The sequence below is a fragment of the Ornithorhynchus anatinus genome, chromosome 10 (genome assembly GCF_004115215.2).
Source record: "Ornithorhynchus anatinus isolate Pmale09 chromosome 10, mOrnAna1.pri.v4, whole genome shotgun sequence".
Lineage (NCBI taxonomy): Eukaryota > Metazoa > Chordata > Mammalia > Monotremata > Ornithorhynchidae > Ornithorhynchus > Ornithorhynchus anatinus.
This window is the reverse complement of record NC_041737.1, coordinates 30,633,666-30,656,865: the sequence shown is the minus strand read 5'-3', so window position 1 is coordinate 30,656,865 and position 23,200 is coordinate 30,633,666. Positions and strand designations below refer to the sequence as shown.

The window sequence follows — 23,200 nt, the reverse complement described above, 5'->3', positions numbered from 1 at the left end:
GGAGAGGGACTTGGCGAAAGGAGGGCTTAACTGGGGAAGGTCTCTTGGAGATGTGACCTTAATAAGGTTTTGAAGGTGGGGAGAGTAGTGATCTGGCAAAAATGGAGAGAAGGAAGTTCCAGGCCAGAGGAAGGACACGGGAAAGGGTCGGCGGTGAGATAGACGATATCGAGGCACAGTGAGTAAGCTTGCGCTAGAGGAGCGAAGTGGGCTGCAGCGGGAGACCACTGATGTAAGGTAGGAGGGGGTAAGTTGATTGAGTGTTTTCAAGTCGACGGTAAGAAGTCTCTGTTTGATATGAAGGTGGATGGGAAACCACTGGAGGTTCCTGAGGAGTGGGAAGACATGGACTGAACAGTTTTTTAGAAAAATGATCTGGGCAGCAGAGTGCAGTATGGATTAGAGTGGTGAGAGACAGGAGGCAGATGCAGTAGTCAAGACGGGACAGGATAAGTGTTTGGGTCAGCATAGTGGCAGTTTGGATATAACTTCCAATCCAACTTTCAATCCAACTTCCTCAAGGAATTTACAGCTTATGTAGGATGTTCAAATAATCTCCCCAAACCTCTTGAGCCCTTTTGGGGAGATGGCTAAAGAAGGCATTGGTTGGAAGAGGACTTAATGATCTGGGGTCTTTAACGGACTCCTATTCTGTTGTTAACCTCATTCTTTTTACCTGTCACTTTATCTTGGACACTTTTCTTCTCAAAGCACCACTGATTGACCTGGGGCACTGAATATGCATACCGATCCAAGCTACACATTTATTAATTTTTTTTAAATGGTAGTTGTTAAACACGCTACTCTTCCAGGAATTGTACTAAGCGCTGGGGTAGACATGAGATAATCAGGTTAGACACAGTCCATGTCCTTCATGGGCCTCACAATCTTAATCCTCATTTTGCAGATGAGAAAAATGAGGCACGGAGAAGTTAAGTGACTTGTCCACCGTCATACGGTCAGTCAATCATATTTATTGAGCACTTACTGTGTGCAGAGCACTGTACTAAGAGCTTGGAAGAGTAAAATAAAACAGGCACATTCCCTGTCCACAATGAGCTTACAGTATAGAGCAGACAAGTGGCAGAGCCAGGATGAAAAACCCAAGTCCTCTGACTTCAGGCTCATGCTCTTTGCACGAGGCCACACTGCTTCTCTACACGTGTTACTATCATGCCTGTTTTTCACAAAGATTCACTCATTCATTCAATAGTATTTATTGAGCGCTTACTATGTGCAGAGCACTGTACTAAGTGCTTGGAATGTACAATTCGGCAACAGATAGAGACAATCCCTGCCCAATAATGGGCTCACAATCTAAACGAAGATATGATCAGGCAAACATAGGTACAACTAATTGATTGTTTCAGGTAACAACTGTTTGATTCATTGACTTTCTACTGAATTAACTAACGTGAGTGTGCATATTAGCTATTAGACAATATTCAGAGACATATTATGCTAGACCCCTAGTTCTATTCAACAAGAAAAATATCTACAAAGCAGGTCCCAACACTTGTGGCAATGCTAACTAAGCATCTAAATTAGTTTAAAAATATTCCATACAGAAAGAAATTTGCTTGTAAAAATATTAACTTACTTTTGGGGAGATCTATTATCAACTTCAGCCTTAAGTCGCAAATTCTCCCTCACCAGGCTGCCATTTTCCAATTTCAGTTTCTTATTTGCCTAAAACAATGAGGGAAAAATAATTATGCGAGGTAAAAGTAAATAGATTGGTAATATTTATAAACATGAACCATTTGTTCTTTCTTGAAGGAGTAGTTTCAGAAAACTGTAAACTGGGATATATTCTTCACATACTTGGGCCATCATTATAAAAAGTACCATTGGGAATGGCTTACAAAACTGTGAATAAAGAATAAACATTTTTTATTCATATTCCCCAAATCCATCGCAAGTCTCCTACCTAGGGAAATAAACAGAGAAATGTTAGTTAGCAGAGAAAGTCATTAAGGGAGTGTTCTAATGGCAAACCCATGTTTTTTCCATACGACTAAGTCTTTTAAGCAAGGGAACATTACAATATGCAGGCTTCAGCAAATCTAGCGTTGAATAGCAAAAGGTGGTAAGATGGTTTATTTTCTGAATCAGTTGTCTGATGACGGTAAATATGTTTGGTGGAACTTTATGTGCTGTTTCCTTCTCGAAGACAGTCCCAATACACCATCCTGATTCTTTCTACACAACTTTTATTTCCTTCTGAATGAGGTCAAATGGTATTCTGTTGAATTTGGCCTGAGCCCAGAGAAGCAAATTATCAGATAACTGAGGTTTAAAATTATTTTTATCAGAATTACCCAGATTTTTAAGGTATAATTTTTTTTATTTTGACCTGATATATACTGAAATCTGTTTTCAGGGCCTGAATTATTCATTCATTCAATCGTATTTATTGAGCACTTACTGTGTGCAGAGCACTGCACTAAGTGCTTGGAAAGTACAATTTGGCAACAGAGACAATCCCTACCCAACAACGGGCTCACAGTCTAGAATTTTCTGAATAGCAGCATGGCTTAGTGGAAAAGAGCGAGGGCCTGGGAGTCAGAGGAGCTGGGTTTCTAATTCCAGCTCTACCATTTGCTGCTGTGTTACTCGGGCAAGTCACTTCATTTCTCTGTACCTCAGTTCCCTCATCTGCAAAATGGGGATTCAATACCTGTTCTCCCTCCCACTTAGACTATAAGTCCCATGTGTGACCTGATTATCCTTTACCTACTTCAGCTCTTAGTACTGTGCTTGACATATATCAGTACTTAACAAATACTGCATGAAGAGTTATCCTTAGATGTAAAGATAGAATTTTGCACATGGTCAAGCTAGTCCAACCTGATCTGGACTACAGGTTCCTGGTACCGAACATAGCTGTGGGGTTCTAGGAACATGCCAAATCATCTCTGCCACCTGTCTGCTGTGCAACCTAGGGCAAGTCGCTTAACTTCTCTGGGCCTTAGTTACCTCATCCATAAAATGGGGCTTAAGATTGTGAGCCCCATGTAGGACAGGGATTGTTTCCAACATGATTAACTTGTACCTATCCCAGTGGTTAATACAGTGTCTGGCACACTGTAAATGTTTAACAAATACCATAAAAACCCCCCAAAAAACAAAAAACCCACAGTGGAAGGTAACAATGCAGTTCAAGTCAAGAATCCAACACCAACTTTCCAGACAATCATGAGACAATGAGTCAGAAACAGGAAACACACTACCTGATCATCCTCCTACTTACCCTGTGAGCCCCAAGTGGGACATGGACTGTGTCCCATCTGATTATCTTGTACCTACCCCAGTGCCTGAATTCATTGTAAATGCTTCCTAAATACCATAATTATTACTATTATATTAGCACAAGTGACAGTCTGTGTGTGAACAGAGTGGGGTCAGCACAGGAAAAAACAGATCATACCCATAGGTCAACTTCACCATCAATGAAATCATCTTCCAAAGTGAAGGTTAATTCTCTATATAGCTAAGATAATTAGGATTTATGGAGTATCTAACGGGTCTATGTATCCCATACTGGCATTCTAAGAAGAACAAAATGGATGAGAAACTGCACTTTAGTTTTGAGAAGTTGGTCTATGGCGTGTAATTACATCCAGCTGATTTCTTGGGAAAAATGTGAAATTTTGCAATACGCCATTCTGACTTCATGACAATCTAGAATCATCCTGTACTCTCATCGGTAAAGGGAAGAATGATCATGCCTTTTGCCATGACGATCTTTAGGCCTACTTGGTACTGCTTCTTTCCCATTTATTTCTCTTCACCCATAACCAAACATACAACTGTGGCTTTACCCAGAACACGACGTGTTCCTAAATGGGTTAAGATTCATGCTTTAGAGCAAGGATAATGAAAAAGGGATAGTTTTCCTTGTACAAAATGAGAAAAAAGGAAAATGCTAAGATTACGGGCTTCTGACATGAAGATGGGTGGGGGTGATTTAGTCGACAGTGAAAGAAAAATAATGGGGAGGAGAGGGTTTGGGTGTGAAGATGAGGAATTCTGTTTTGGACAAATTAAATTTGAGGTCCTGGTGGGACATTCAAATAAAGATGTCCTGAAGGCAGGAAGAAATGTGAGACTGTAGAGAGGGACAGAGATCAGGGCTGGAGAGGTCAATTTGGGAATCATTTGCTTAGAGGTGGCAGTTGAAGCCATGGGAGCAAATGAGTTCTCCAAGAAAGTGGGTGTAGATGGAGAAGAGGAGACCCAAAACTGTGCCTTGAGGAAACCCCACTGTTATAGATTGAGAGGGAGAGGAGGAACCAGCAAAAGAGACTGAGAAGGAGCGGCCAGAGAGGCAGCAGGAGAATCAGGAGAGGACAGTTTCACTGAAACCAGGAAGTTTCTAGGAGGAGGGGGTGGTCTTCAGTGCTTAAGGTAGCTGAGAGGTTGAGGAGGGTTAGGGTGGAGTAAAGGCCATCATATTTGGCAAGAAGGAGGTCTTTGGTGACCTTGGAGAAAGCAATTTTGGTGGCGTGGGGATGGCGGGGTGGAAGCCAGATTGAGGGGTCTGAGGAAGGAGATGGAGGAGAGGCATTGTGTGTAAAAAACTCTTTGGTGGAAAGGAATGAAGGAGAGAGATGGGGTGATAACTGGAGGGTGCAATGGGGTCGAGTGAATTTTTCTTTTCAGTTAAAGAGATCCGTGGGTGTGTTTGGCTGCAGAGAGGAAGGAGCCATTGAAGAGTGAGCAGTTAAAGGTGGCAGTCAGGGAGGAAGAAGGGAAGGGGCAAGTGCGTAACCTAGTGGATAGAGCCTGGGTCTGGGAGTCAGAAGGACCTGGGTTCTAGTCCTGTCTCTGCCACTTGTCTGCTGGGTGACCTCGGGCAAGTCACTTCACTGCTCTGGGCCTGAGTTATCTCATCTGGAAAATGGGGATTAAAACTGTACTAAGCACTGGGGAAGATAGAAGGTAATCAGGTGGGACACAGTCCATGTCCCACAGTCACAGTCTTAATCCCCATTTTACAGATGAGTTACCGTAGGCCCAAAGAAGAGAAAAAATTTGTCCAAGGTCATTAAGCAGACAGAGGTGGAGCCGGGATTAGAAACCAGGTCCTCTGGCTCCCAGGCCTGGGTTCTATCCACTCGGCCACGCTGTGGGGCATGATGGCCTGAGACAACTGTTTGGTTGTTTGCTTGACAGTACTTTTAAGCACTTACTCTATGTCAAACACTGTTCTAAGTGCTGGGGTAGGTACAAGTCAATTAGTTCAGACACAGTCCCTGCCCTGCATGGGGCTCACAGTCCTAAGTGGGAGGGAGAACTGGTATTGAATCCCCATTTTACAGATGAGGAAAATGAGGCACATGGAAGTGACTTGCCCAAGGTCACACAGCTAGCACGTGGCAGAGCCAGGATTAGAACCCAGGACCTCTGACTCCCAGGCCCAGGCTCCTTCCATTAGACCACACTGCTTCCCCGGAGAGGGATTAATCTCCTAGCACTTCTGACCTTACCTAGCCTGGACAATTTTGTATATGAATTTGCATTCCATTTATTCAAGTGAACAGTCAATATTTATTCTGGCTACACTAGTCATAAATATTTATGTTTTTCTCCTCTACAAAAAATAAAGCTTCTTGTGGGCAGGTTTTGAGTCTGTACTTCCCAGGTTTCTCATATAATGCACTCCACCAAGTGGCTGTTTCATAAATACTACTACTGCTAATAAACTGAAGGCAATCTATCCAAAAGATTATTCTATGCAAAGAATCCTTATGGCCATTAAAAAAACAAAAACAAAACCTCTCTCTGGAGTAAGAATAGGCTAAACGGTCCAACAGATGCTAGTCAAGACCTTAGTACAGTGCTCTGCACACAGCGCTCAACCAATACCATTGATAATGACTAATAAGGTAAATCCCTGTGGGAACAAAGGTTAGGAAAGTGTTGTTTTGAGTGGGCAAATCAGAGGGCGATTTAACGACGGTAATCTTTTTTTCATTTCAGTCTCTCTCACTGAGGTATGAAAAAACACTGCTCAGCAATCAAGACGCCACCTCAGGGGCACCAAGCTTTGAGTTTTGCCATTGATTTCCCACTTGACCTTGAATTTACTTAGGCTTAAGCTTTCTTATCTGAAAAGTGGAACAAGAGTACTTCCCATCAAGGCTGTCTTAAGTAAGAACCATTAAGCAATGGTAACACAATAATAACAATATCTCTCCTCCCCTCCCCGTCCTGGACTTATTTCCAAATAGCTATTAGTCTCTCATTACAAATGTTTCTAGTAGTTCATTCATTCAGTCATATATATTGAGTGCCTACTGTGTGCAGAGCACTGTACTAAGGGCTTTGGAAAGTACCACTATAACAATAAACGGATACATTCCCTGCCCACAACGAGCTTACAGTCTAGGGGGAAGAGAGGTGATAGTATAAATAAATTACAGATATATACGTAAGTGCTGTTTACTCTCCCCATAACTCTGTGAAAAAGAATAGTAAGGTACACCCAACTCTCCAAAAATACGGAGACTATGTTCCTGCAAAAAATGGTGTTAAGGAAAACCGACACTGTAATAATTTACCATTCATTCAATCGTATTTATTGAGCGCTGAATGCAGAGCACTGTACTAAGCATTTGGGAGAGTAAAATACCAATAAACAGATACACAACTAGCCCACAAGGACCTGACAGTCTAGAGACGAGCTTATCTTTCAACACACATGCACGAGCACAAAGATTCCGTCCAGCATGGCGGACCTCTGGATCCAAACAGGCTCAAGTTGCCAGATGGACACATGCTAATTTCCTAACAACATTCCAACCAAGACGTATAGTCAAAACAGACTCAGCCCTACCTGACACGTATCTCCTCATACTACAGAGGCGGGGACTACAGTAGACAGTGAATTCTTTACGGAACCACATAATGCTACAGGTTGACTGGAAATTATAACTCATGAACTCCCCTTTTCACTGCGTTTCGCTAAACAAATTCCTTTCTTGCACTTAAACTTTTTATGGGATGTTTCTCAGTCTATCAAATAGCCTGATCGTGATTCAGGATGATTTTGATTATGCTATCACTAAAGGTGCCTATTCTATAAAGGAATTAGATAGACAATCGATGATATTTATTGAACACTTACAGTGAGCAGGGCCCTACACTAGGCCCTTGGCAGAATACAATACGGCTGGAAAACACAATCCCTGTCCTCAAGAAGCTTACAATACACGCTTAGCTTACCTCCTTCAGCTTTTCCACATCATCTTTCACTTTTTCATATATGTCATTAGCAGTTCTGAGTTCTTTTTTCCATTCCGCCACCGTTTCTGGGTTAACTTTACTCTTTTCCTCTGGAATCTGGTCCCTTCCTTCACTCTGGTTGCCTGGGGTCAAGGGAAAATTACTGAGAACAGTTTTCAGATGTGACTCCAAACTGAGGTTTTGACCTCTGAGCTCTTCGACTTCTTTCTGCAGACACTCAATTTCATCCTGAAAGAGGATTGAACGTCCATTATGCAGAAGTACATTAAAACAGTGATGGGTACAGTGATTTATCTTTGGACTCTAGTCTCAAACAAAAGGCTTCTGGGCATCAGAATTGTTCCATTACTTAGAAGCCCCAAAATGGTCTGAACTCTTCAATGTGTGGCCACAGACTAGCATTTAGGGTGCGTATCCAATTACAGATTAAGACTTCTAAAGGGAATTTCTAATCTTTGATTTCACTTAAGGTGATATCTACGACCTGAAGGTCACATGATCTGCAACAGTGTTGTGGCTTCCACTACCTTCCCACAGTCCTTATTTTCACATACAAAGCAATATAAGTTAATTTTTCTAAGGAGCTAAAAAAAAATTCCCCACATGCTTTGGCCCTGCAATTAAGGAGTAGAGAATTCAGGGGGGATAAACTGCTGCTGAAGATTCATTTATGCATCCTTTGGCCAGGATATCTTTGTTTTTAAGGAGCAATTCACATTAAATTGAAGGAGTACATTATTCACTTTGTCTCAACTGAGGTTTGAGGACATCAGAAATAAAAACTCTACCAAGTGTGTACAAGTACTATCACAGAACTTCATATAAAGGGAAAAACCTTCATGAAATGCTCCCTGTGCCCTGCTCCCACAAAGGGTTAACTGGATAACCGACATCTGAAATCTGAAGGACAGGCATATGACTGAATGAATGAACGAATCTAACCGGGTATTAGAACAGAAGATTCTTCCACCACATCACATTTCATCTCAAGAGACTAGGGTTCTAATCCCAGCTCCGCCACACGCTTCCTGTAGAATACTGGGGCAAGTTACTTAACATTTCTGTGCCTCACTTGCCTTATCTGAAGAATGGGAATTAAATTAAATGGCGAGACAGGCACTGAGTTGATCTAGTATTTTATCTACCCCAGAGCTTAGCACAGAGTTTGGCAAATACAAAGAACTTAACAAAGACCATAATTATTATGATTGTTGCTATTATTATTCTTAATTAGAGGTACTGAAAAATGTTACAGCACAGTGGAACTAATTTATACAGTTTAGAATGTGCAGAACAAACCAAAATAATTCAATGACCAAACAACAGAAACTGCATTAAAAATTACTATCTTGAAAAATAAATCAATCGCACTTATTGAGAATGTACTGTGTGCAGAGAACTGTACTAAGCACTTAGGAGAGTCCAACACAATAGAGTGTAAGTAGACACTTTCTCTTGACCACAAGGCAAAGTGTAGATGGGGAGAAAGACATTGATATAAACAAATTACGGATATGTACTTAAGTGCTGCGGGGCTGAGGGTGGGAATAAGTGCTTCAAGGATACATATCCAAGTGCAAGGGAGGTGCAGAAGGGAGAAGGAGTAGGGGAAATGAGGGTTTAATCGGGAAGGCTTCTTGGAGGTGATGCAATTTTAATAAAGCTGTGAGGGTGGGGGACAGTGGTGAGAAAAACTACAAATTTTGATTTTTCTAGATTTACTTAGAAAAGCATATCCATGGAATCATCTGAAATAGCTTCATTTTCAATCAGATTCTACCACTTATGTGTCACATTTTATTAATGAATTACTAAGCACATGCACATCAACTGCATTGCAGTAAGCCTTAGTTTTACTGGAGATACAGTAAACATAATAATAATGATGTTAGTAATAGTGCTATTTATTCAGTGCTTAATCCGGTCCCACATGGGGCTCACAGTCTAAGTAGGAGGGAAAACAGGTGCTGAATCCCCATTTTACAGATGAGGGAACTAAGGCAGAGACATTAAGTAACTTGCCCAAGGTCACACAGCAGCAGGGCTGGGATCACAACTCGGGTGATCTGGCTGCCAGGCCTGTGCTTTTCCACGAGGCCACTCTGCTTCCCTGATCCCTTAATCATGAGGGGACATCACAGACATTCCATAGGTAAGAAACATATTCCCCCACGAGAACATGCTCTGGAGGAGATGCCACCTGGGATGGCTGGTGATGTATGGACCACCCTCCCCCATTTTGAGCTGGCAGGGTAGCCTTTTGGAAGGAGTATGGGCCCGAGAGTCAGAGGACATGGGTTTTAATCCCGGCCTTGATACTTGCCTGGTGCATGACCTTGGACCACCACTTCATTTCTCTGGGCCTCAGTTTCCTCATCAGTAAAATGGGGATTCAATTCCTGCTCTCCTTCTCTCCAACTGTGAGCCTCATGTGGGACCGGGGCTTTGTCTAACCTATCCAGTATCTACCAAAGTGCTTGGCTTAACACAAACCACAATTATTATTATCATTATCATCATCTCACTGGCTAAGAACAAATGGCTAGGTGAGTAACGGATTTCACTTGCTAGGGAGAGGGAGCTGGTAGGTGATGGAAAGGGTAGCAATCTCATTGGCTAGGTGTGTGGGGGGAGGGGGAGGTGGAAAACCCTTGTATCCACTCATCTCACTCCCTGACCGCCATCTTCAACCCCTCTCTCTCTGATGGTTCCTTTCCCTCTGCCTTCAGTAATAATAAATAACTGCAGTATCTGTAATGTGTACTAACTGCTGGGGTAGATACAAGATAATCAGGTCCCATATGGGGGTGGTCACAGTCTCAGTAAAATGGAGAACAGCTAGCCCCATTTTTCAGATGAGGAAACGGAGACTCAAAGAATTCAACTGTCTTGCCCAAGGTCACACAGCAGGCAAGTGGCGGAGCCAGGATGAGAACCCAGGTCCTCTGGTTCCCAGGCCCATGCCCTTTCCACTAGACCATGCTGCTCCTCACAGATTAGATTAGTTAAGTAGAATATTACTAACAAAACCACAGTTGTTAGTTCCCTTTATCAGTAATTTATTTTAAGCATCATCATCATTATCATCATTAACGGTATTTATTATGCGCTTACTGTGTGCAGACCTTGGAAAGGTACAATACAACAGAGTTGGCAGATACATTCCCTGCCTACAACAGAGGGGAAGACGGCCATTAATATAAATGATTTATAACATGTACATAATTGTTGTGGGGCTGAGGGTGAGGTGATTATCAAATGTCCAAAGGTCGCAGATCCAGAGTGTCTTTCCCCAAAAGACCGTAAGTTCCTCAAGGGCAGGGATCATGTCTTATTAACACCATTGTAGTCTCCAGAGCACTCTGCACAGAGTGGGCGTTCCATAAATACAAATGAATGATTGCCTGGAAAGGTACAGAGTGCTGGAGGGGAGAGGAAAGGATCTCATCGGTTTGAGACAGGGAGGGGAAAGAACGTGATTGGTAAGATTCGAAGGGCTGGTCTTGTTTGGGCTCTCTGACTGACTGGGGCAGATCCCTCACATCCATCTTTTCACTTTACGACGAATGAGTTGAAAGGGGTAAAGGGAAATAATCGGGAAGGCCCCATTTGAGGAAAATTGGTTTTAATTTGCACTTCAAGTGAGAAACTATTTTTTTAAAAAAGCAAGGACTCATCTAGAGCAATCAGAGAGGAAAGAAGTCATTGATCATGTGAGATGGGCGTTAGGACATTAGGTCTACTCCACTGTAAGTTTCAGATCCGTGGTGCCCTAAACACAACTGGTGCGAACAGTTTATTCACCCGGAGTGTTTACTGAGCATCAATTTTGTGCAGAGAACTATACTGTAGCTGGGGAAGAATACAGTAGAAGCAGAAGACTTGATCCTGGCCCTGGAGCTGCTTACACTTAAATGGGGGAGAAAGACACAAAATTATTTGCAGCTCAAAGGAAAAAGTGGTTAAACGGCTGATTATACCTCAGCCTGTCACGCCAGGCTCAACATACATTGGTTCAGCTAAGAAAATATGACCACCACTCCGGAAGCTCGCTTTTGTTTGGCTCATATGTTTGTTCCACTACTGGATGAGCTAGTTATCCATCTCAATATGGGACCAGCCTGGACGTCAACCTCGGTGTTTTCATTCATCACTGAGGAGCACTTCGGTGGAGCCCTGCTTGTGGTCTCGGTTACCTCATATTCTTTGTGGAGCAGTTCAAGTCTAGTTTTCCGGAGGTGTTTCCTGACTGTGTGGTTAAGCATGGGTTCGCTTTCACTTGTTCCTCCTGCAACAGAGACGAAGAAGATGTCAAGGTACAACACTTAAGAAGTTGGGGCTCCCATGTCCCCCGTGATTGCTCTGAGTGACCATGTTGCTAGAAGTCATCAGGTCCGGCTCTCATGCCAATCAATCAATCAATTGTATTTAGTGAGCGCTTACTGAGTCCACAGCATTGTACTAAGTGCTTTGGAGAGTACAATATAACAATGAACAGACACAGTCCCTGCCCACAATGAGAGGACGATCTTACAGTCTTGAGCACTTGCTCCACAATCTTGGGATCACCCACCCCAATTCCAGACTCCTTACCCTGAAGTCTTGACCATCCTGGATGCCTGGGGTGGGAGGGGAGGGGAATGACCTTGCTGAGTCCTTCCTGTCCTTACTCATATCCATTTTGAAACTCTCAGTTACCTCTGGCTAGTGGGGGGAAAAGGAAAACCCAAAACAGACCTTTGGTAGAGGCAAGGGGGTGGGGAGGGGGAAAGACGTGACAAGTTCAGATGCTCAACCCTAGTCAGACCTGAGTCTACTTTGGTAGCCACGTCCACTTTGGTAGCCACAGGGACTGTTGGAACAGGCGAGAGATGAAGGAGATCTTCGCTGTCACTCAGGACCAAGGCTGGAACATCCTAGAGATAGAGTTCTAGGGACCACTAGCCTCTTCCTAATATTTTTTTACCTCAGTGGAAACAGCTGACGTGTTTACAATGAAAACAAAGAACCAGCTAGTCTTGGTTTCCTCTTTTATATGTTTCCCCAACTCCTGGAACACTCTCATCCCTCTCCATAATGTCTCTCCTCTCATTACTATACTAGGGTGGAGGCATAGGAAAGACAGATAACTGAAATCAACAGTAAAAATACCCAGCAAAACACCTTCACATGCATCCTTTATTTAGAACTTAACCGTGCCTTCATTAAAAATAGAGTACATGACCCACTGTGGGCTTTTATTAAATATAATATTACTAATCAAAGTCATCGCTTAACCTTACTTGGCTATTTGTATTTCAGCTGATGAGCTCTCTTTTCCATTCAGGTTGTTATCCAACCTATAGCAATGGATTGAAAGTCAGAGCACTGACTCAGAGGTCTACTTTGATTTTTACTATAAATATAACTGTGTGAGGACAAGGAATGTGTCTGTTTATTGCTGTAGTGTACTCTCCCCAGCACTTAGTATAGTGTTCACACACAGTAAGTGTTCAGTAAATACGAATGACTGACTGATTTACCTGTCTGCTTTTTTATAAGGTCCTGCTATTTCAGCAGCAGGCTATCAGAAAGCTCCCAAAGACAGATCATAAGCTTGTTTATTTTTGGATATTTGTTTTCAAGGTATTTGCTAAGTGCTCACTATAAGTCAGGCATTTTATTAAGCACTGGGGTAGATACAAGCTAATCAGGTTGGACGCAGTCCCTGTTCCACATGGGGCTCAGAGTCTTTACCCACATTTTACAGAGGAGATAACTGAGGCACAGTGAAGTTAAGAGGCTTGCCCAAGGTCACACAGCAGGCAGCGCTTAGTGGTAAGGAAATGTGTCTAACAGCTCTGTTGCATTGTACTTTCCCAAGCGCTTAGTACAGAGCTCTGCACACAGTAAGCGCTTCGTAAATATCACTGATTGTTTGATCAGGAGGATATAAGAGCAAGATTTTCTGGAGCTGTTTCTTAGTAGCACCTAGAGCCCTACTCTCTGGATATAAAAAGAGAAGAACTCTGGCCTTGGCTCCCTTAGTTTTTGTTTTTATGGTATTCGCTAAGCACCTATTATGTACCATACACTGTACTAAGCACTGGGATAGATGCAAGCTAATTAGGTTGGACACAGTCCCTGTCCCACATGGGGCTCGAAGACTTAATCCTTATTTTACAGATGAGATAACTGAAGCACAGAGTAGTGAAGGGACTTGCCTAAGGTCACACTGCAGGCAATTGGCAGGGTCAGGATTAGAACCCAGGTTCTAGTTACTAAGGAACGATTCCTTGTCTATCCAACAGGATTGATTACTTCTGGATACACAGTCACAAAAAATTACAGATCCCTAGAGAGTAACCTCCTCAAGGGCAGGGATCGAATTTACCAACTCGATGGTACTGCACTTTCTCAAGTGCTTAGCACAGTGCTCGGCACATAGTAAGTGCTCGATAAACTCAAGTGCATGGAGTAGTGGGAAGCAGAATGGAGTAGTGGATAGAGCAGTCTTTGATTCCCAGGTCCATGCTCTATCCACTAGACCACACTGGTTCTCACGCTCTGTTGAGGTAGCATCCTGATTTGTTTGGAAAGTGAAACCCTTGCCACTGAGGAATTCTCTGCAAGAAGCAATGGGCAGTTTATTGATCTAGGTAAAGTAATGACTCTGTTTCTTGACCAATCAGTGGGATTTATTGAGCTCTTACTTTGTGTGCAGAACACTGTTGTAAAGACTGTGGTATTTAAGCGCTTACTAAATACTGGGGTAGATTTAAGGTAATCAGGTCCCACAAGGGAATCACTGTACAGAGAGCTTGAGAGATTACAATGCAATACAGTTGGTAATTAATCATATTTATTGAGCACTTAACTATGTGCAGAGCACTATATTAGGAGCTTGGAGGAGTACAATATAACAGAGTTGGTAGACACATTCCCTGCCCACAACAAGCTTACAAAGACAGGATCCCTGTCCTCAAAGAGTTTATGATCTAGTAGGGGGCCTCAATCAAACAGAACATCCAACCAATATTTATTGAGTGCAGAGCACTGTACTACGCGCTTGGGAGAGTACAATTCTGGACTGTAAGCTCGTTGTGGGCAGAATGTGCCTGGTTTTTTTTGTTATATTGCACCCTTCCAAGAGTGTAGTACTGTGCTTTCCACACAGTAAGCGTTTAATAAATATGATTGAATGAATGACCTTGGAAGAGTACAATGCAACAGAGTTGGTAGACATGTTCTCTGTGCACAATGAGTTTACAAAGGCAGGATCCCTGTCCTCAAGGACTTTACAAACTAAGTGGGGAATCTCAATCAAACAGATCACCCAACCAATCAATCACTGGTATTTACTGAGTGCTTATGGTGTGCAGAGCTCTGAGCTAAGTGCTCGGGAGAGTACAATACAATAGAGTTGGTAGAGTTGGTAGACACGTTTTCTGCCCACTGCGAGTTTATAGTCTAAAAGGGGAGACAGACATCAATATAATATACAGAGAAGCAGCGTGGCTCAGTGGAAAGAGCCCAGGCTTTGGAGTCAGAGGTCATGGGTTCGAATCCCAACTCGGCCACTGTCAGCTGTGGGACTTTGGGCAAGTCACTTAACTTCTCAGTGCCTCAGTTACCTCATCTGTAAAATGGGGATTAAGACTGTGAGCCCCACGTGGGACAACCTGATTCCCCTGTGTCTACCCCAGCGCTTAGAACAGTGCTCGGCACATAGTAAGCGCTTAACAAATACCAACATTATTATTATTATATGTACACAAGTGTTGTGACCCCTTTGGATAGAATTTAAAACCTAGAAGGGGAGACAGACATTAACAGAAATAACGGAGACACGTATGTGGTAAGGGGCCACGCATTATGGCCCCTTTGGATAGACTCTAAATGCTAGTTATGACAGCACCACAGTCTTACTAGAATGGTATTACTTCTCCAATAGGGTGGTCCTTGAATAACATGCTGTTGTGCCAGTGATAAAGAGAAAAACACATCCTTACCAATAATCTCTTTGCAGGGATTTTCAGGGGTGATGGCCACGCGGCAAGCTGGACATTGGTTGTTGTTCTTCAACCACACATCAATGCACACGGAGCAGAACACGTGGTTGTTGATGCAGATAACAGGCTGACGAACCTTGTGAAAATCAGAAACGCTACTTTACTTTCTCCGAAAATACTTCCTATGCCATTTATTAAGTGCTAACACTGGGGCAAACATTGCACCAGGCACTCTGGACGATTCAAGAAAACCGGCTTGCAAGACACAGACCCCGCCCACACTGGACTCATGGTCTAAAACGTTGCGAGAGCAGGTAGGAGAAAACTGAGGAAGAGAAAAGTTAAGAGATTTGCCCAGTAAGAACAGGAAAAGAGGGCTTAGGGAAGGCCTAAGATGTGCCTTCAATAAGGCTTTGAAGGGAGGACAATAATTGTCTGTCAGATTTGAGGAGGGAGGGCGTTCCATGCCAGAGGTGGGACGTGGGCGAGAGGTCGACGGCGAGATAGACAAGATCGAGGCACAGTGAGAAGATCAGCATTAGAGGAGCGAAATGTGAGGGCTGGGTTGTAGGGAACACCAGCCTTGTTCCACACTCGGGAAATCAAAGACCCTCCCATCCAGTCCTCTTCCCCCACCCTGTTTTTCTAGAGCCACTGGGGCTGAGTTGGGGATGATGATGGGTGGGTGAAAAAGAACCCCAGTTGCTGAAGGGTATGCAAATTAAATGTGGTGTTATGATATAGCGAATTTAATTGTTTTCCAGGTCTAGGAAAATGAGGGGAGGGGAGGTGAGTATGGCAGGAGGGGTTTCAGCTGGATGTAGGCAGGAGTGTTTTGATAAACTGTGTCCTACCATAAAGAGGATAAGCCTAGGAGTCAGAGGTCCTGTGTTCTTATCCCAGCTCTGACACTTGTTTGCTGTGTGAGTCTGGGCAAATCACATAACTTCTCTGTGCCTCATTTCCCTTATCTGTAAAATGGGGACTAAATCCTCCTCTTTCTGATTTAGACTTTGAGCCCTAGGTGGGACAAGGACTGTGCCCAGTCTGCTTCTCTTCTATCTACCCTAGAGCTTAGTTCAGTTCTTGGCAATCAATCAGTAGCATTTATTGAGAGCTTACCATGTGCAGAGCACTGTACTGAGTGCTTGGGAGAGTATTTTATAATGGAGTTAATAATAATAATATTGTGACATTTGTTAAGTGCTCACTATGTGCCAGACACTGAATTAGTGCTGGGGGGAATACAAGCAAATTAGGCTGGACACAGTCCCTGTCCCACATGGGGCTTCCAGGCTTAATCCCCATTTTACAGAAGAGGAAACTGAGGCATAAAGGAATGGAGTGACTTGCCCAAGGTCACCCAGCAGACAAGTGGCAGAGCCGGAATTAGAACCTATTACCCTTTGATCCCCAGGCCCATGCTCTATCGACTAGGCCAGGCTTCTTCTCTGGTAGAGTTGGTAAAAACTTTCCCCGCCCACGACAAGTTTACAGTTTAGACGGGGAGCTTACAGTAAATGCTTAACATTGTCAGGCTGTGAGTTCGTTGAGGGCAGGGAATGTGCCCTACCGACTCTGTTGAATCAATCACTTGTATTTACTGAACACTTACAATGTGCAGAGCATCGTACTAAGCACTTGGGAGAGTACAATTAGCAGACACGCTCCCTTCCAAGCTTATAGTCTTACTCTTGCATTATTCAGTCAATCGTATCTGTTGAGCACTATGTGCGGAGCACTATTCTAAACATTTGGGAGAGTACAATATAACAATATAGGAGATACATTCCCAGCCCACAACGAGCTTACAGAGTAGAGGGGAGTTTACAGTCGTTCTCTCCCAAACGTTCAGTAAGGTGTTCTGCACACATAAAGCGCTCTATAAACGCCACTGATTGACTGGCAGAGGCTGGGGATGAGCAAGTTTAGTAATTTAGCTCCAAACTCTGAACGAGGGCCCACTGCCCCAAGGGAAACAGCTGTTCATCACAGTCACAGACCCGGGAATAAGAATAATAATAATTATTACTGTTATAACTGTGATACTTAAACATTTAGCATGCACCAAGTAATGAACTAAGCCTCGGATAGATACAAGATAATCAGTTTGGACCCCCTTTGCCTCTTCTCCCACTCCCTTCTGCGTGACTCCCTTTGTTCTTCCCCCTTCCTGGCTCCACAGCACTTACATATATATCTAATTTTATTTATATTAATGTCCGACTCCCTCCCTCTAGACACTAAGCTTGTTGTGGGTAGGGAATGTGTCCGTTTATTGTTGAACTGTACCCTTTCAAGTGCTTAGTACAGTGCTCTGCGCATAGTTAAGTGCTCACTAAATATGACCGAATGAATGAGGAATCCCCATTTTAATAATAATAATGTTGGTATTTGTTAAGCGCTTACTATGTGCAGAGCACTGTTCTAAGCACTGGGGTAGACATAGGGGAATCAGGTTGTCCCACGTGGGGCTCACAGTTAATCCCCATTTTACAGATGAGGAAATTGAGGCCCAGAGAAGTTGAGTGACTTATCCAAGGTCACAAGTGGTGGAAGTTGGGGTTAGAACCCAAGTCCTCTGACTCCCGGATCCAGGCTTTTTCCATTAGGCCACACCACTTCTCAATGAGAGAAACATTCAGAATCTCCAATCTCTGACATTTATATGCCCAAAGCAGGCATTATAAGAGGAAGTGGCATTAAAAAGTAGCCTCAGAGTCATCGAACAAACCATTCTGTAATGCCCCTGATTCCGCACTGAGGGCTGGACAGAGCAAACATTCAAGTATTGTTGATTATAAGGGAGAAGATATTTCCCAGGCGACTACTTAAACTGGTCTTCAATTTTGGAAGAGAAAAAAGAGACATAAAAAGCATCAGCAAAAGTTCCTAGCATAAGGGTTGTGTCGACCAATGTTAAAACAAACTAGTAGCCCTGATAAGGAATTTTCTTATATTCCCTTGGAATGCTGCAAAATAAAACTTTATCAAGAATGACATTACATAGTGCTCTGCCACTATATTCATGATTCTGGTTAGGTTTCTAAAGGGCTGAATAGGCATGGAAAAAAAAGAACAACTCACATTCCTAGGGCTGATGTCTTCTAAGCACTTGCTCTGGATACAGTAAGTGCCTAACAAATATCACTGGGTGATTTCCTTCAAGAGGCCTTCCTTGCCTAAGCCCTCATTTCTTCTTCTCCCACTCCCTTCTCTTGCACTTGGATTTGCTCTTTCTATTCACCCCTCCCTCTGCCCCACAGCACTTTTGAACATATCCGTAAAACTTAATGTCCACCTCCACCTCCAGGCTGTAAGCTCACTGTGGGCATGGGGAATGTGTCTACCAACTCTCTTCTATTGCACTCTCCCAAGTGTTTAGTACAGTGCTCCGCACATAGTACGGGCTCACTAAATATGACTGATTTCCCCACCTACCCAGAGGACTGGAATACATTTACAGAAGGGCAGGGAGGTGTGTCACTGAGGGCACAGAGAGGACGGAGGAAAGAGAGGAGGGAAGGAGAGAAAGGGAGAGAAAAGTTGACTGATCAATCAATCCTACTGAGCGATTACTTTGCGGACAGCATTGTACTAAGCGCTTGGAAGAGTACATTATAATAGACACATTTCCTGCCCACAGTGAGCTTCATGAAAAACGTTTGCCCAGCATTGTAGCCAAGTGTCCCAAAGGCCACAGTCTCATATACCCAATCAGTCGGTCGACCGTATTTATTGAGCGCTTACTGCACGGAGTAAGGAGGAGCGGCGTGGCCTAGAGGAAAGATCAACGACTTGGGAGTCAGAGGACCTGACTTTTAATCCCAGCTCTGCCATGTCCCTGTTGTGTGACCTTGGGCAAATCACGTCACTTCTCCGAGCCTCAGTTACCTCATTTGTAAAATGGGGATCCAATACCTGTTTTCCATCCTACTTAGACTGTGAACCCTGTGTGGGACAGCGACTGTGTCTCACCTGATTATCTTGTATCTGCCCCGGCGCTTAGAACAGTGTTTGACACATAGTAAGTACATCACCAATACCATTATCATCACTATTAGTAATAGCAGTAAGCACTCAAAAACCATCGATTGATTGAGAAAACACAACACTCTCAATTTTAAGTCAAACTGGATTAATAAATCACTTTTATTAAGCACACACTGCTCTGCAGAGCATTGTACTAATAAGCATGTGGAAGAGTACAATATAACAGAGTCACACTGCAGAACGTGTTCTGTTAATATACATTTTTATGGATACTTACCTCATCTGTAAAATGGGGATGGAGACTGAGGCCCCATAAGGGACCTGGACTGTGTCCAACCTGATTACCTTGTACGTACCCCAGTGCTCAGAACAGTGCCTGGCACAGAGTAACGGCTTAAATGCTGCTACTGAGAGACCTTGCTTTCACGGGGCTAAAACGGAAGGGGCAAAGGCATCTAAATTCCTCCCTATTTGCCTACTCCTTTCTTAGTACAGTGCTTTGCCCACAGTAAGCGCTCAATAAATGCGATTGATGGAATGAATCAAATGGAATACGATGCAAAAAGACACAATCCATTGAAGACAACCCCAAATCCCTCTTGAGGGGCAGGCGCTAACCGTTCATGATTTGGACCAAAGTCCTCAGCCAAAGGCTTCTTTGAAGAAGTCCCCCCCACATTAAGGGGGGGCATAGAGGGCCAGAGCCAACCACCACTCCACTCCTAGATTTGGCATAAGAACAACTCCGTTAACCCACCAAGAATATGCAGTGGCCCATACATAGAGAGGGCCGGGCTTTAAATCTTCCCCACACCCAGGGAGAGAGTCTGCTATCTTGGCTCTCCTGCCCTCTTCACATGTCTGATCTACTCTAATCCAGGCTCCACCACTTGTCTGCTGTGTGACCTTGGGCAAGTCATTTCGCTTCTCTGGGCCTCAGTTAACTCATCTGTAAAATGCGTGGCTCGGTGGAAAGAACCCGGACTTGGGAGTCAGAGGTCATGGGTTCTAATTCCAGCTCTCCCACTTGTCAGCTGTGTGACTTTGGGCAGGTCACTTAACTTCTCTGAGCCTCAGTTCCCTCATCTGTAAAATGGGGATTAAGACTGTGAGCCCCACGTGGGACAACCTGATCACCTTGTATCTCCTCCAGCGCTTCCAACAATGCTTTGCACAATAGTAAGCGCTTAACAAATACCACCATTATTAATCCCAGCTCCGCCACTTGTCTGCTGTGTGACCTTGGGTAAGTCATTTCGCTTCTTTGGGCCTCAGTTAACTCATCTGTATAATACGTGGCTCGGTGAAAAGACTCAAGGCTTGGGAGTCAGAGGTCATGGGTTCTGATCCCAGCTCCACCACTTAGCTGTGTGACCCTGGGCAAGTCCCTTAACTTCTCCGGGCCTCTGTTACCTCATCTGTAAAATGGGGATTAAGACTGAGCGCCCCACATAGGACAACCTGATCACCTTGTATCTCCCCCAGCGCTCAGAACAGTGCTTTGCACATAGTAAGTGCTTAAATATCACCATTATTAATCCCAGCTCCGCCACTTGTCAGCTGTGTGACCTTGGGCAAGTCCCTTAACTTCTCCGGGCCTCTGTTACCTCATCTGTAAAATGGGGATTAAGACTGTGAGCCCCACGTAGGACAACCTGATCACCTTGTATCTCCCCCTGCGCTTAGAACAGTGCTTCGCACATAGTAAGCGCTTAAATATCACCATTATTAATCCCAGCTCCGCCACTTGTCAGCTGTGTGACCTTGGGCAAGTCACTTACCTTCTCCGGGCCTCGGTTACCTCATCTGTAAAACGGGGATTACGACTGTGAGCCCCATGTGGGACAACGCTTGGAACAGTGCTTTGCACATAGTAAGCGCTTAACAAATGCCATCGTTATTATTGAAATGGAGACTGGGACTGTGAGACCTAGGTGGGCCAGGGGTTGGGTCCGACCCGATTTGCTTGCATCCAGCCCAGCGCTTCGTACAGCGCTTGGCACGTAGTAAGCGCTTCACAAACACCATCATCACCTGGAGCCAGACGGGGCTGCACGGGGGGGGGGGGGAGGGGAGGCTCAAAAATGTTGCAACTGCTCTCCAGGCAGGCATCCTCTCCATACCACCACTCGGGATCGCGCGGGCGCTCACTGTGTGCGCAGCACTGTGCTGAGCCCTCGGGAGAGTAGGCTATGAACACTGAACGGACACATTCCCTGCCCCCAACGAGCTCCCAGACCCGAGGGGGAGGCGGGCATTAACGGGCACAAATAAATGATTCAGAGCCACGCAACCTGTGCAACCCAGGCTGGGCTCCCCCTCCTAGCAGGGACATTCATTCATTCATTCAATAGTATTTATTGAGCGCTTACTCTGTGCAGAGCCCTGTACTAAGCGCTTGGAATGGACAAATGGGCCACAGATAGAGACAGCCCCTGCCCTTTGACGGGCTCACATCCCCCCACCGCAACCTCCTCCTCCTCCTCCTCCTCCTCCAGCCCCCCTCGGGGCCGCCCGCCTTTGCACCGCCTGGGCCGAGCGTTTAGCGCAGCGTCCGGCCCACGGCCAGCGCTGCACACAGGGCACCGAGCGGGCGGCTCCGGCGTGCAGAGCGCCTTGCGGAGGGTGGGGGAGAGCGCGGTGGCCGGCCCCGCCCGGCCCCTTACCTTCCCCAGGCAAATGTGGCACGTGATGGGCAGAGTGAGCGACAACGTAACGTTCTGAACGTTCTGAGCCATTGTAGCGTTTTCGAATCCCGCCAACACGGAAGCGCGCGCTCGCGCGGCCCCCCCCGCCGGCGGCGCAGTGGTAGCGGCGGCGACGGGGACGCCCGGCCGGGCCGACCGTTCCAATGACGAGGAGGGGGGGGAGGCGGCAGGTCCGGGGCTACGGCGAGCCGAAGGGGCCAAGAACCTCCCCGAGGCCGAAAACGCGCCCCGGAAAGGCGGCGGCGGGCGAAACGGAGCCTTCCCCGCCGAAATCGGCAGCCGCCCCCGGCCCGCCCAAAACACGGGGATGGCGGGCGGGCGGGTCGGCGACCCTTGAGGGGCGAAAAGGAGGAAAAAGCGTGGGACTCTAGAGGGGGGAGGTCGGGGAGGGCCGGGAGGGCGGTGGGACAGCGAGCGCCGCCTGTCTGAAGGGTGAATGGCTGTGGGACCTGTCAATCAGCCCATCAGCCAATCAGCGGGCGGGGGCCTGCCTTTCATTGAAAAATAGTCATTGCGCAGCATTTCTTAGGAATAATAATAATGTTGGTATTTGTTAAGCGCTTACTCTGTGCAGAGCACTGTTCTAAGCGCTGGGGGGAGATACAGGGTCATCGGGTGGTCCCAGTTGGGGCTCACAGTCTTCACCCCCATTTTACAGATGAGGGAACTGAGGCACAGAGAAGTGAAGTGACTGGCCCACAGTCACACAGCTGACAGTGGCCGAGTTGGGATTCGAACCCATGACCTCTGACTCCAAAGCCCTGGCTCTTTCCAATGAGCCACGCTGCTTTCTGTAGTAGTAATAGTAGTAGTAATAATAATAATAATAATGATGGAAGTCGTTGAGCGCTTACTATGTGCCAAGCTGGTTAGTTATATTGTATATAGTTATATATCTATATCTACATCTATATCTATCTATCTATCTATCTATCTATCTATCTATCCAGTTGTATTCTACGTGGCTCAGTGGAAAGAGCCCGGGCTCGAGACTCAGAGGTCATGGGTTCGAATCCCGACTCTGCCACTTGTCAGCTGTGTGACGGTGGGCAAGTCACTTCACTTCCCTATGCCTCAGTTACCTCATCTGTAAAATGGGATTAACTGTGAGCCTCACGTGGGACAACCTGATTACCCTGTATCTACCCCGGCACTCAGAACAGTGCTCTGCACATAGTAAGCGCTTAACAAATACCAACATTATTATTATTATTATTATTATTATTCATTCAATAGTATTTATTGAGCGCCTACTAT

At 45.0% G+C, this 23,200-nt stretch overlaps 1 protein-coding gene across 1 annotated transcript in view; it reads right to left on the bottom strand.

Annotated features, from left to right (window-relative positions):
- OBI1 (ORC ubiquitin ligase 1) overlaps nt 1–22,165 on the bottom strand; it is a 42,757-nt gene extending 20,592 nt beyond the window's left edge. Inside the window, exons 1-5 of the mRNA XM_029073941.2 lie at nt 21,902–22,165; nt 15,243–15,378; nt 11,448–11,539; nt 7,231–7,479; nt 1,601–1,689 (exon numbers count right to left, since the gene is read on the bottom strand). Of these exons, the coding sequence (XP_028929774.1) occupies nt 1,601–1,689; nt 7,231–7,479; nt 11,448–11,539; nt 15,243–15,378; nt 21,902–21,973 (638 nt within the window). The 5' untranslated portion in view covers nt 21,974–22,165. The remainder of the gene's footprint in view (nt 1–1,600; nt 1,690–7,230; nt 7,480–11,447; nt 11,540–15,242; nt 15,379–21,901) is intronic.
- Between the last annotated feature and the right edge of the window lie 1,035 nt (nt 22,166–23,200).